Source organism: Neopsephotus bourkii, unplaced genomic scaffold (genome assembly GCF_033783945.1).
Source record: "Neopsephotus bourkii isolate Nb327-2 ecotype Australia unplaced genomic scaffold, CSIRO-AGI_Nbou_v1 NB_1707, whole genome shotgun sequence".
NCBI lineage: Eukaryota > Metazoa > Chordata > Aves > Psittaciformes > Psittacidae > Neopsephotus > Neopsephotus bourkii.
The window spans coordinates 5764840-5779414 of NW_026902181.1; the positions used below are offsets into that span (position 1 = coordinate 5764840).

At 38.8% G+C, this 14575-nt stretch overlaps 2 protein-coding genes across 5 annotated transcripts in view; one reads left to right on the forward strand and one right to left on the reverse strand.

Moving 5' to 3' along the window:
* The window catches only part of PPP1R13B (protein phosphatase 1 regulatory subunit 13B), a 326672-nt gene that overhangs the window by 203825 nt on the left and 108272 nt on the right, over positions 1-14575 (forward strand). The window lies entirely within an intron of this gene.
* TDRD9 (tudor domain containing 9) overlaps positions 1-14575 on the reverse strand; it is a 75892-nt gene that overhangs the window by 45647 nt on the left and 15670 nt on the right. For all 4 annotated transcript variants that reach the window (XR_009728918.1, XM_061376282.1, XM_061376281.1 and 1 more), the window contains exons 2-5: positions 8087-8193; positions 3607-3704; positions 2858-3079; positions 2031-2153 (exon numbers count right to left, since the gene is read on the reverse strand). Coding sequence is in view for 3 of the 4 variants with exons in the window: in XM_061376282.1 (XP_061232266.1) it covers positions 2031-2153; positions 2858-3079; positions 3607-3704; positions 8087-8193 (550 nt within the window). In the remaining variant the exon portion in view is untranslated. The remainder of the gene's footprint in view (positions 1-2030; positions 2154-2857; positions 3080-3606; positions 3705-8086; positions 8194-14575) is intronic.

Here is a 14575-nt window from a genome sequence, read left to right on the forward strand (position 1 = left end):
CTTTTCCAGAGCTCAACCTTCAAAGGTAGACATTCATGCCCTGTGATGTAATTAGCATATTCTAACACAAAGATATACTGCACCATCATGAAAATGGTTTAGCTAACACAGTTTTTAGGCTGACAGCAAGGTCTTGCTGTGAGAAGTCATGATTTTTGGACTTATGTTTGTTTAGGTATGTTCCTAAACACCTGCAGTACCTTAAAAAGGCTGGGGCCTGCAACTAAGAATGCAGTGAAGAACACATTGGTTTTGGAATACTTACTACTGCTTCAAGATCATAGTCTGTGGGAGATACGGGGGGAAAAATGTGGCTAATGGGGAACAGGAGGGACTAGAATTTTGGCTGAGGAAGCAAAAGACACATACAATCTTGAAAGCTGTGAGAGGCTGAATGAAGTGGTACAAACTGATACCAACAATTACAGCACCCAAATAAGGAAGGTTTGACTAATCTCTGCATAAATCTGTTCTCCTGCACAAAGTTCCCTCATTAATTTTCATACCAAATTAATAATTTTTAAAACTACACAAACAACCTAACACTTTTCTAAGTACACATCGTCTCTTAAACTTTTGCATCCTACATCTAACCTGCATTTCCTTATCTTTTGCGTTAAAGTATTGAGGTTTACAGGACTCTGCTAATATATTAAGAGTGGTCTCAAATCTTTCCCATGAAGATAACTGGCACAATTCTTTAGGATTTGTGGGTTTGGGGTTCTTTTGTCTGTTTAAATGAAGTCCTAAAATTTCTTCACACAAAAGTGCAACCATTTGCTCAATCTTTTTCAAGTTTTCAAAGTGCCATTTCAAGTGCAGTCATAACAGCCATCATTATTACTATAATAGCCTAATGGCATACTAAGTATTGATTCTTGGATATTTGGGGAGCAGGGAGACAAGTCCCTCTCAGCTATAGTACCATAGTGGAATAAAAACAAAAGCCAGCATAAAAACCCCCACCAACACAAAAACCCCCACCAAACCAAAGCCCAGAAAGGCTCTAAGTCCTCTGTCACTAAATCTCAAGACGTAAGTCCTACGTCACATCTAACCTAGGATTTACATTCCTGGTTTGCAAAAGTACGATTTCACTTATGACTACATCTAACAGTCAAATACCGCTTACCACAGAAAATAAGCACAGAAACACATGTATTACAAAAATACCAAGTATATTTTCTTTAGCTTTTTAGTGAAGTGACAGAAATAATAATGAATCCACATGAGTAGACTGTCAATCCAGAAAGAAAACAGAGAACTTTGAGAGCCATTTTATTTTTCAGGATGCCACTGAACAGTTAAGAACTCTAAGGGCAGTAATAGCCAAGTAAACAAAAACTAGCTGCCTCCCCCTACTAGGACTAGCCAGACACGTTCTTGAAATCCACATAGAGGATTTCAGAAAACATTTCAAGGCAATCATATCAAGAGCTAAGCACTCCCCAGAATTCTCCCCACACCCTCAGTTCTAAACTTTGCTGCTCAAAGGACCACCGAGACAATCCCCATTTCAAAAAGTGCTAGCTTAAACAACTTACACAAAGCATCAGCCTGGAGAAGAGAGGGCTGCGTAGAGACCTCATAGCAGACTTCCAGTATCTGAAGGGGGGCTACAGGGATGCTGGGGATGGACTATTAATTAGGGACCGTAGTGACAGGACAAGGGGTAATGGGCTCAAACTTAAACAGGGGAAGTTTAGATTGGATATAAGGAAGAAATGCTTTCCTGTTAGGGTGGTGAGGCACTGGAATGGGTTGCCCAAGGAAGGTGTGAATGCTCCATTTTGGTGTTGTTCAAGGCCAGGTTGGACAGAGCCTTAGGTGAGATGGTTTAGTGGGAGGTTTCCCTGCCCATGGCAGGGGGTTTGGAACTAGATGATCTTAAGGTCCTTGCAACCCTACCTATTCTATGATTCTATGATCTTTATGAGCAGATGTCTGCATTTTAATTTCTCTAGCATATAAAAGAGACAAAATTGAAGTTTTTCTTACTATGAAATATAAACTTATTTTCACAAACTTACCTCATCTATGAAAATGTGTGTGAATTCAGCTAGGCTTTTGGCATTAACCACTTTCTGAAGAAGAATTCCAGTTGTCATGTACAGCAACCTTGTCTCCTTTGTGGAAATGTTCTCTAAACTCACCTAACACAGTGAGAAAAACAACACACATGAGAACAGATATTTATGTATTTACAGGAACACGCATTTTGAAATTAAGTCCAAAATGAAATACAGTGAAACAAGGATCACAGCAGATTATTATGGTCACTGACAGAGCTGACTGAAGAACTAGCATTTGTGTCAGAAGATGACAGTGGCATCAAGTTTATAAATGGAGAGATAGAACCAAGTTTGGAGCAGAGCTGGACAAAAGGAAGAGGCAAACTTCAGATGAAAACTAGGTCAAGTTTTTCCATATATTAAGATGAAAGAGTAAGATGTTAGTGAAACCATCTGGCCATACAATGCAAGAGAGTTTTGACACAGCTGACAGGTTAATGTCAGAGTCAAACAGATCAAGTATGTTAATTAAGGAATGTAAATGAAAAATGACAGAGTATATTTCTCCTGCAACAATTTCAGTGATTTATAGATGCATGCAATTGACAGACTGAAGACCATCAAATATTTCTGTAGGAGTCTAACTAGCATTTCTAGTTATTCGACTTTAAAAGCTTAAACATTTAATGATAACTGTTTAACAGCAGACAACTAGAAACCTGCAATTTCACTTTAAAAGCAGATTCTCTAATATTTAAGTGTGCTAGATATACTTAAACATAATCCAGACAGAAAATGCAGTACTTATTAATGTATTTTTAAAAACATCTCAAATTTTCTTATACCTGGTATCCTACAAATCCACCTAGTCTCCATGATCGTTCCTTGCTAATCCACCTGGCAATGCTGCTGGCACCAATTTTCCGAGGCTGGGTAACAGCAATGTTGCAGTAGACAGATTTCTCAAAGCAATAATCCAAAATATATTGTGGAATCTGTGTGCTCTTACCACTGCCAGTTGCTCCTTGTACAATCACAACTGCATTGTTTTCTATCAGAGACACTATCTGAAACAATTTTTCAATAAAACTCGTAAGTCTACAAAGCAACTCAAAACAGATTTCAAACAGATTTGAAGTATCAATAGCTTCCAGGCCACACATTAGACCTCTGTAAAACATTGTGCCATATTTTTTATCACCTCCTAGGCATCTGCAGATAACTGGACTCCTAAAACACATTAAAAGGTCACAGAAAAGGACATGAGCATGCACTTGTTTACATATTTTACATAAATATCTTTAAACAGAGAGTGTAGCACCAATGTTTCTTCTGCTAAGAATTTTTACACTGCTTTAAAATGAACAAAGGTTTTGTTCCTTTTAAAAACATGATTACATGCTTAAACAGGAACAGAACTTAAAGACAAACAAACAAAAAAAACCACAACAAACCAAGAACCCCCACAAAACCCCAACAAAACCCAAACACCAAACCTCCCCCACACCCAACCAAAACCAACCAATCAAAAAACCCAATGAAGCAAAACATGATTTTCAGCTTTATTCCATAACAGAAAGTACAAAAAAATTACCTCTTCTCTGTGTTTGGCTAAAGGCAAACCCAGACATTTATTGTTATTTATTGGTACAAAAGTCAGAGCACTTGATTCACACTGACCCAGTGAAGTATCTAGGCATAAAAATAACAAAGAGTAAGTTATTTCAATAGAGAAAAGGAAAGATCAGCAGAAAATGACCACAGTATTTGCAAACCTAACTCCTATCAACTTTGAACCACATACTGATACATACTAATAGAATTAATACTTTTCAACATTCGTATATTGAAGAGATTTTTCTGCATTTATGCACCTGTTTTAATGGCAGCAGCTCTGAAAAATACTGCTTCTATGTATAAATCACATCAGCATCAAGGATGTATACAATTCTATAATTCTATATGCTTTTCTCTTAATTAAGTGTGGTTTGGCACAGCTTACATATAACTGCCAAATCTATCCCTGTTCCCAAGAATTTGACAATACTGAAAAAATAAGCCCTATTCATGTATCCATGTGTTATTTCCCCTAAAGTCTACTGGATTTTACACAATACAAAATAACCAGTAATATGATAGGAAGACCACTCTATTTGTACAACTTGGCAATTAAAACAAGTCTGGTATCATGATGACCTTTCAATGTGACACTACATTCTGCAGTCTCTCTGCAGGAGTTATTCACTGTTATCACTGGGAACACAAGGGGGGGGGGGGGGGGGAAATATCTTTCAGTGCTACCATGAGTTTCTGCTCAGCAGCCTGTCAGTTTGACCATGGAAAACAAAAAAGCAATTGAGCAGGTGTGGAGGCAGATGTGGAAAGGGAAGACTTTAGCAGGCAACAATTTAGTGAGACACAATTAAACAATTGGGCTAAAAACCCCACTATACTGCAATCAAAAGTGGAAACACTTTCTATTTCAACTGAGTTTCATCAGAAACTACAGTGAAGTTTACCTATTTTCATACAATTATAAAAACTTAAGACTTCATGTCTTTTTGTTTCTCTAAGGGATACATAGTAGTGGGAAAGAAATCTAGTATTTTTACTCAGGCAGCATTTACTGTAAAATAAAAGCTATAGACTATATACCTCACTGCCCAGTCAGTTTCCTTTGTTCAGAAAAACTACTAACAATCACACACAGCAGTGAAACAGAAGCAAGCAGAATCACTTTTGTCTCTGCACCATACCTGAATGTGCTTCAACCCCCCCAAATAGTCTTCAAGTGTCAAGGATTACAAATGTGTTACTCCCAGATTAAAACAAAGTCCCAAAAGCTGGACAGGTCATTAAGACAGCTTCACAAAGCACTGAAAACCCAAGTTCTCCTGCAGCCACACTCTCCAACAGAAAGGCTCTTTACCTAGAATCTGTGTAATGCAAGTTAGAGGTGATCACTGCATAGTGATTTACTCAGCACTACCAAATGCGTATGAAGCAGAACTTAATAGCAGCATCCCTTGAAAACATTAACTGTCCTCTTTAAAATACTTTTGGTCAACTTTATAAATAGATTTCCCAGGAAAACTCATATATAGCATTCTGTCACAGCAACACTGTACAAAGGCTTGAGTGGCTTCCCTCTGGCACAAACATGTCACTACTGAGACATCAGAAGCTCTGCATGATTTGACCCAATGTTGGAAGAAATCTCAAGCTGCTAGGGAAAAGAACCCAGCATCAGCATACTCCTGCTAAAACAACATACCATTCCTACCTTTATTAGGTCTTCCATTTAACAACTGCGATTTTGAAAAATGTGTTAAGGCATACAACAGAGGACAGCAGTAATTCTAGAAAGTGCTTATAAAAAAGAAGGGAGGGGAAAAAAAATTTAAATGGTATGATTCATGTTATAAGCTTCTTTAACTCAGAAACCCTCTGTGTATTAGTAAGAAATCATTAACTTAAAATTAAATTAAGAATTTTATTTAGAAAATACAAAGGAACAAACCAGAAACAAATGAAGACCCACCAGTATTCATGAGATCAAATTTCATATATAATTTTTTCATTGATGATACAACTTTTTTTAATATTGCTTTTTATATAACAGTTTATGACAGCAATTTCTTACCACCTTCTTAGCATGGAAGTTTTGGGGGAAAAAATACGCCAAAAGCAAATGGCCATCCAATGTTAGCCACCATCAATATGCAGTTTGAGAACTGGCAGCCGTATAATCATTTAGTTTACACTGTCAAGTACAAAAACCTGTACGGTTTGAGTTTCTTCTCTTCAAGACATGTACTCTGTGCTTAAACTGAAAGAAACATTACTGAGTTTGCCTGGGGAACTAATACCATGACAACTGTGAGACTTTTGTCTAGAGCAGGCAGTACAGTCTTTGGCCTCAAGTAAACTGGTGACTTCAGCTAAACACTGATGTGACCAAAGAAGCCATGAAAAGGCCCACTCTAGAACTGAGCATGAACCCTTTTTCTGAAACTCAGTATTATTAGTGAACACACAAACCTTGAACTGGGTAACCACCTTAGAAGGCCTTCAACACTTTCTCTGCAGAACAGAAATATACTTGAATGTACATCTTTTTTAAAGTTCTGATAAATATCAAAATGAGAACTGGTCTTTAAAAAAAGAGAGGCTTTTGCAGACTCAAGGAGCTACCAGAGTACAGACTTACTGGCAAGAAAGGTACAAAGTTTCACTTTTTCAATTGCTTATAATTTATGGAAAACATTATTAAGAGTGCGACAAACAAACCCAACTAGTGCACACCTCTGTTAGACATCATCATACTCAAACATGCATCTTGAATTCTGGCACACAGAGAATGCAGGACACTTGCAACCTAAAAATAGCAAAATGAGAATGCATGCAACTGCCCACAACCTTGTTTTATGACAAGAAAAGTATTGCTGTGTATAAGCAGCATTAATTCCAATCCAGAATAAATAACAAGATTAATTTCTCTCTTCAGAGTCAGTGCAAAATAAACTGAAAACCTAGTTAAACCACAAAATACAAGAAAGATGATTTTGCCTGCTTACTTCCTTTTCAACTATCATAAAACTTCTGTAGAGATATGTTGACTGCCATGACTAAAACAGTCTACTGCCCATGGAAAGAGCCATTTTCCAATATCTCACTTATTGTAGCTTGTATAGCAGATGTATGCCTTCTGGTACCTGTCTCCTGAATTGAATTTGAAGAGATCCTATAACACAAGATTAGATTTTTGTATTTACCAGTTCTAGGAGAAGGAATTGTATAGCTGGATCTTGGTATCTCCCAGCAAATTAAAATGAGATGCATAAAAAAGTATACTTGAAAGTACTGGTTAGGTGAATCAAATGAGATGCTTACTACATTACTGATCATTCTGCTGAGGTCAAAGCTTCAAATGCACAACGTGACTGTAGTTAGCAAGCAAACTCATGGGAACGGAAAGCCACAGGAAATGCTACACTCTGTGTAGTGGCTCCTACACTGAGCCACAAAGCACTGGGCATTCACAGTCAAGTCATACTATTTCAGTCGTAACACAAAATACATGAAGCTGCTGCTGACTGAGCCCTGAATAACTTAATCCAGAGCCTTTGCTGGTGAGACTTCTGTTCTCCACTGCAGTCCTCTTCAACTTGCACGTTTTTAATGTAACTAGATGATCTTAAGCTCCTTTCCAACCCTAACCATTCTAATTCTGATGGGTTGTCAATAGAACAGCAATTCAGAAAGAAGCAGTAGAAGGGGTACTGACTCCAAAACTCTCAGGGCAAATCAGTTTTTCATTCTATGTTGTGCAGCTTATTTCTTGACTACACTGGTACTCGACACAACATGAGTGGTAGGGCCTGGTCTAGATAAATTATTGATCATTCATGACAATTTTCATGTTCCCAAATAGAACACGCATCTCCAGACTGATAGAGCTGACAGTTACAAAGGGGTCTTGGAGCTCTTAATAGCAGTCTTATTAAAAACATTCACCCTTATAATCCATAAATTAACAGTACAAATCTCATGCTCACACACTGATCTTGATTGTATCATACTAACATAATATTCCTGAATTTGTCTGTAAGTAGAAGTTAATAGCAACAACAACCAGAGCTCCTGGGAAAGAAGCACAGTCAAATTCCTCTCTGAAGGCAGTTCAAAGCAACAATCAAGTATAAACCAGAACAACATGGACAGAAAATGGGAAAACAGAATAGAGAAAAGCATGACTCCAATAAGTGGTATCTTTGAAATGATATTACAATCATTTATCTACACTTATCAATACAATAAACCAGAGGTATGCATATATATCTATGCAACAGCATTAAACATGGTGGTTTCCACAAAGTAACATTTCTTTTTTAATACCATGCCTTATACAAAACAAAGGCACAAACAGCATTAAACAAATAAGAAATATACAGTAAGGTTTCACAGTTTCATAGATTCCGGAGGAAAGACCACATGGTGGAAAAGAACAGGGCTATCTGAGATTATAATAAGAATAATATATATATATGTGTGTGTGTGTATTTTTTTTTTACCTGTTTTATAGACAAGCTGGTCATTTCCAACTACTTCTCGCTCTTGTGACTTTGCCTGTCTGCACTTTCCAGCATATTCAGTTCCAACGCTCTCTGTGATAGGCAGCCTGAAAATGAAAGAAATGATAAATCAACAAATACTTCCTCATCTAAGTCACAGGTATCTCTGGGAATAACAACATTATACAGTAAGTTCAGAGTCTCCATGTGATGCAGGAACTACTCCAACAAACAAACTTCAGAAATAAAATTTGTCTCTGCAGTTAAGATACTAGCCTGAGGAAAGTGCCACAACAAATCTTTTTGTTTAGATTCAAAACTGAGCTCACAAAATATCAATCTTTAAGTTTTTAATACCTAGGAATTAATCTTCTAGTGAAAGTCTACAGTTTCATCTGAACAATGATGAAACAGTTGCTTCACCAATTCCTGACAAAACGCAATTAAGAAAATACAAGTAATTCTTACACAATTCCCTGGAGACAAGGGAAGCAGACAAGTAAACACTGACTGCTTTAAGGGAAGAAATTTTGTCTTTGAGTCAAGAGATGATGGTGGCCAGGGATGGGGGGAATTAACACAATCACCCAGTCTGTGAATTTTATAGATATTTATTACAAGACAAAGGCTATCCATAACGTAAATCGAATGAAATGGGATTAAAAGAAATCCTCTTCTGCACAGTGTTAAAAAAAACCCACATGGATTTCACTAGAAAATGATGCAGCACCCAGATAACAATTGTATGATTATTATATCATAAATAAACTTTAATGTAGAAGAGGTTTGGACACATTAAAAGCACCCTCTTTTTTTCCTTTTAAAACAAAAGACAAACTACAAGTCAAAACTATGGTTCTGCACTTTAAACTCCAGGCTTACTGAAATCTTTTGCTATGCAATAATTTGCTAATGCATAGCAAACCTGCTTTCCTGTAGGTGAATATTTGAGACATTCTGCAAAAGGATACTGCTGAAGTGTATTTCTTGACCCAAATAATAAGCAAAAAGCTGAAAACAAGAGACTTTTAACATGACTTAGTCCTACAGCTCTCATCATAGAGTAATTCATAGTATAGCAGGGAGCATCAGTGGAGTGAGGGCTCATCTTTTTGCAAAACGCTGTAGAGGTGGACAGTATCCAGCCTGGAGTAGGGACCATGCTCAGACTGAAAAGGGGTTGGAAGCCAGGAATATATACAAATAGAATTTGTGGAGAAGGTGAAATTGCAGTGAGCACCATGATTTTAGTTGTCTCACTACTTGACAGTCAGCCTTCTTCAGTCTTCTTATCAAAACCAGGTAACATGCAATATTGTCATTTGCCAGTGGTGGACTTCAACCAAAAAGAAAAAATAAGGCCAGGTATTTCTCCATTCACTCCTTTTCCCTGACTAAAATAACTTGTAACACAAGAACAAAAAAAAAAGAGACCGCATCTGGAATATTGTGTCCAGTTCTGGGCCCCTCAGTTTAAGAAGGACAGGGACCTGCTGGAGAGAGTCCAGCACAGGGCAACTAAGATGATTAAGGGAGTGGAGCATCTCCCTTATGAGGAAAGACTGAGGGAGCTGGGTCTCTATAGTTTGGAGAAGAGGAGATTGAGGGGTGACCTTATTAGTGTATATAAATATATAAAGGAGGAGTGTCACGAGGATGGAGCCAGGCTCTTCTCAGTGGCAAACAATGATAGGACAAGGGGCAATGGGTACAAACTGGAACACAAGAGGTTCCACTTAAACTTAAGAAGAAAATTCTTCTCAGTGAGGGTGACAGAATACTGGAACAGGCTGCCCAGGGAGGTTGTGGAGTCTCCTTCTCTGGAGACATTCAAAACCCGCCTGGACATGTTCCTGTGTAACCTTATCTAGGTGTTCCTGCTCCGGCAGGGGGACTGGACTAGATGATCTTTTCAGGTCCCTTCCAATCTCTAACATACTGTGATACCTTGAGGCCACAGAGAACCCATCTTTTCTGACAAAGCAAACCGTGCCAGCTTAGCTATGCTTACTCAATCAGATCAGTGTTTATTTTCCCCTGCAGGGAACACCAAGTATTTATCACCTACTGCTGTCAACAAAGCAAGAAATGGCTTCTGATCCTAGTTTAACAGTATTTTAGGAATAGGGCTACGGCAATTTTCCCCTGGATCCCACGTATCTCTCTCAAAGCAGGGTTCATCAGGATTGCAAACATCTGCACAATTACTACATGAGCAACAGCTGCCTACTTTCAGCAAGCAGACTTTTACTAGCAACAACACTTATCACTTTAAACCTTCCAAAACAGCTGGGACAGACAACACTCTGTGACAGGCCTGAATCCTACATACAATTCAGAAAAGTTCATGCACATCATGTCAGACCGCTTGTTAAGTAGGTCATTCCACTGAATGTATATTAGAATCATAGAATCGACTGGGTTGGTAAAAATTGTTACAATCAAGTCTAACCACTAACTCAGGACAGCCAATATTAAATGCAAGTAAAACCAAAAGGACTTTTTACAAGGATAAGTAGTGACAGGACAAGAAGGAATAGCTTTAAACTGAAAAAGAGTAGATTTAGATCAGATATTAGAAAGAAATTATTTGCTATAAGGGTGGTGAGGCACTGGCACAGGTTGCTCAGAGAATCTGTGGCTGCTCATCCCTGGCAGTCTTCAAGGTCAGGTTGGATGGGGCTCTGAACAACCAGGTCTAGTGGCAGGTGTCCCTGCCCATAGCAGGGGGTTGGAACTGCACGATCTTTTCCAGAAGGACCTTGACATGCTTGTGAGGTGGGCTGATGCCAACTTTATGAAGTTTAACCATGACAAGTGCAAGGTCCTGCACCGGGGTTGGAGCAATCCCAGGCACAGCTACAGGTTGAGCAGAGAAGAGATTCAGAGCAGCCCTGCAGAGAAAGAACTGGGGGTGCTGGTCCATGAGAAAATGAACATGAGCAGGCAGTGTGTGCTTGCAGCCCAGAAAGCCAACTGTATCCTGGGCTGCATAAAAAGGAGCGTGACCAGCAGGTCGAAGGAGGTGATCCTGCCCCTCTAATCTGCTCTCATGAGACCTCACCTGGAGTATATTGTGTGGAGTTCTGGTGTCCTCAACTTAAAAAGGACATGGAACTGTTGGAACAAGTCCAGAGGAGGGCCACAAGGATGATCAGGGAACTAGAGCACCTCCCATACGAAGATAGGCTGAGAGAGTTGGGGCTGCTCAGCCTGGAGAAGAGAAGGCTGTGTGGATACCTCATGGCAGCCTTCCAGTATCTGAAGACGGGCTATAAGGATGCTGGGGAGGGACTCTTCATTAGGGACTGTAATGACAGGACAAGGGGTAATGGGCTCAAACGTAAACAGTGGAAGTTTAGATTGGATATAAGGAAGAAATTCTTTCCTGTAAGGGTAGTGAGGTACTGGAATGGGTTGCCCAGGAAAGCAGTGTTCACGGCCAGGTTGGAGAGAGCCTTGGGTGAGATGGTTTAGTGTGAGGTGTCCCTGCCCATGGCAGGGGGGGTTGAACTAGATGATCTTAAGGTCCTTTCCAACCCTAACTATTCTATGATTCTATGAAGGTCCCTTCCAACCCAAACCATTCTGTAATTCTATGATTCAGTAATTGAATATAATATAATCAAACTTGGCCACACAATCTCTATTTGGCAGCATTGCATGCATGTGCTATACAGCTTTCACTAATATAACCAATTATTTTTCATGTCTGCAAGACTGCAGCCTCACTGAGTGCACTGAACACGCATCTTCTGACAACAAAACCTGATCATGCAGTAAATACAACTTGTCCTTCAGTCCTCCGCAAGAACAAAAGTCATCTTATTAGGATGGAAAATGCTGTCATGGAGGAGCAGGTAGTACTCAACTTACAGAGCCCTGAGCAATAGCAAGCAAATCACTTCCACTGAGAGGTAGGGGTGAGAAGTGCAGGACTGCATTCCCCATTTACCTTGAACACCTTGCAGAACCATGAGTATTTCATCAGCAGCTGAAGTGAGCTAGGAAACAATTGCCTGCAATACCAGATATACTCAAGTAAATGTTCCTAGAGTTGGAGTACTGAGCATTTCAAAATGGGCTCACAGAAGTATGCATATGCTTTTGATTTTTGCCTGTATAGCTACAGGAAAATGAGGACAATGTAACTATCCTCAGTGATTTGTTAGAATAATTTAATTTTCTTTTTGTTTCAATTTCTGGTATTTTCTTTCCAAAATTAGGTTTTCAGAAAACAGCATGCAGTACACATAAACTGTGTACAGTTTATATGTATACACAATGAATAAAGAAAATATTTAATAGAAAGTCATTAATGCACACTGCTCACTCGATGCTCTGACTCAGGCTACAGTCTTTAGGAAAATTATATTCCATTAGAAAATTACAAATGGGCATATGAAACAGACAACCTTCATTACCTCATTCCAACACACTTTAATGCCAAATTTTACAGCTTTAATTAAAAAACCACTATTATGTAAAATGGAGAAAAAAATTATTATGAAGCCTTCTGGCACTCTTCTAAGAGCAATACAATTCTTTTAAGTAATTACTACTGAGACACTGGTGGGAAGTGTCTTGCTACAAAAGACTGGGCAAACAGAAAGGGATGGAACACTTTCCTAATGATTTTCAACAAATGTTTGCTGACAGCACAGGAATGAAAAGATACAGATATTCCAGGGTAGGAAAGGTCAACACTAATGAAGGGACTTCTGGATTCTACCTGTGAAGCATGTGTCTGTCCAGTATACCAGTTATCTCTTCCCCATTTCTGCTCCCTCTGACACAGTGAAAACTTGTATTTCAGTAGACCGGGCCTGTTACAGCAAACACTCCTTTGGTTTTCCAGATTCTACCCTTGGTGCTCACCTGACTTTCAGACACACCCCCCAAGTCTTTTGATCCCCCAAATACATTACAACATTAGCAAACTACAAGCTTTCAGCTGCACATTATGAAACACATTCAGAATTTTATCAAATTAAGAGTCAGTAAGAGGCATTTTATGACTAACATATTAGCTGAAAACTTAAGAGTCAGCAATTTAAGAAATGCAGGAGACTTGAGATGTTCTGGGTTTTCTCCCTTCCCCCTCTTTTTAAAAAAAAGGATGAGTTTGATGTTATTCAAATCACATCACATTTCATCCTCAATACCAGCTAGAACATGCAAACATGACACAGGTCCACCCTAAGTGGGCACAGGCAGACAAAACTGTAAACACTGAGAACCAGATCAACCAGTATCATCACTCACCAGACTTTTGATATGTCCTAGCATCTGTAAAACAACACATCAGGTACCCATGAAGATGTATTCATACCAAAACCTACCTATTTTTACCTATTAATAGAAGAGTAATAACAAGGTGAACTTGAAAAGCCTTGTGAAATAAGGGCAGATTCAGCCTGGAGAAGAGAAGGCTGCGTGGACACCTCATAGCAGCATTCCAGTATCTGAAGGGGGCCAATAGGGATGCTGGGGAGGGACTCTTCATTAGGGACTGTAGTGAGAGGAGAAGGGGTAACAGGTTAAAACTTAAAAAGGGGAAGTTTAGACTGGATATAAGGAGGAAATTCTTTACTGTAAGGGTGGTGAGGCACTGGAATGGGTTGCCCAGGGAGGCTGTGAATGCTCCATCCCTGGCAGTATTCAAGACCAGGTTAGACAAGGCCTTGAATGATATGGTTTAGTGTGGGGTGTCCCTGCCCATGGCAGGGGGGCTGGAGCTCGATGATCTTAAGGTCCTTTCCAACCCTAACTATTCTATGATTCTATGATTTTGGAAAATACTGTCAGAGGTAGCAGACACGTGAACTTTGATCCTGACAAGCAGTGATAAGTAGAAGACAGAAAAAAAAAAAAAATAGCACCCATACGCCTCTTTTTGGAAGAGAATTAATGCTGTTTCTTACGAGGTAACGGCAGACTCTCATTATTCCCAACCATGTGGTTTAACTACTGTAACATTTTCTGAAGCATTGCTGATGACTACTCAATTGTGAGCATTTGATTGAGACAAAATATTTTTAAGTATTCCTTACTTGGGTTTAAAGGAAAATTCAGTTTCATAAAATTAAATTTAGCTGCCGCTTCAGGGGAATGGTAAAAGGGAAACACAGTTTAACACCAGAAATTGTTGACACATTTGAATGTAAATGCTTTCAAATACATCGAGGGTGCCTTTCTTTAAATACATTCAGCTAGAGAAAGGTCTTCCTTTTCTTCAAGCTATAGAATAACCTCTAATAAGTCAACAAGACCATTATAACATCATAAACTCAGTAACTTTTTTTTTTTTATTTGAGCATTTGAAATATTAACCAAAGCATTTTATACTTAAGTATCAAAAACTGAATCAGTTGCTGAATCTCAAACATACCTGCAACAGGCAATTTGTTTGGCTCTTGTCAGTGAAATATACTACAATGCCTAGGTATACACAGTTAATGTTTCTAGAAGCAATGCTTAAAAAAAAAG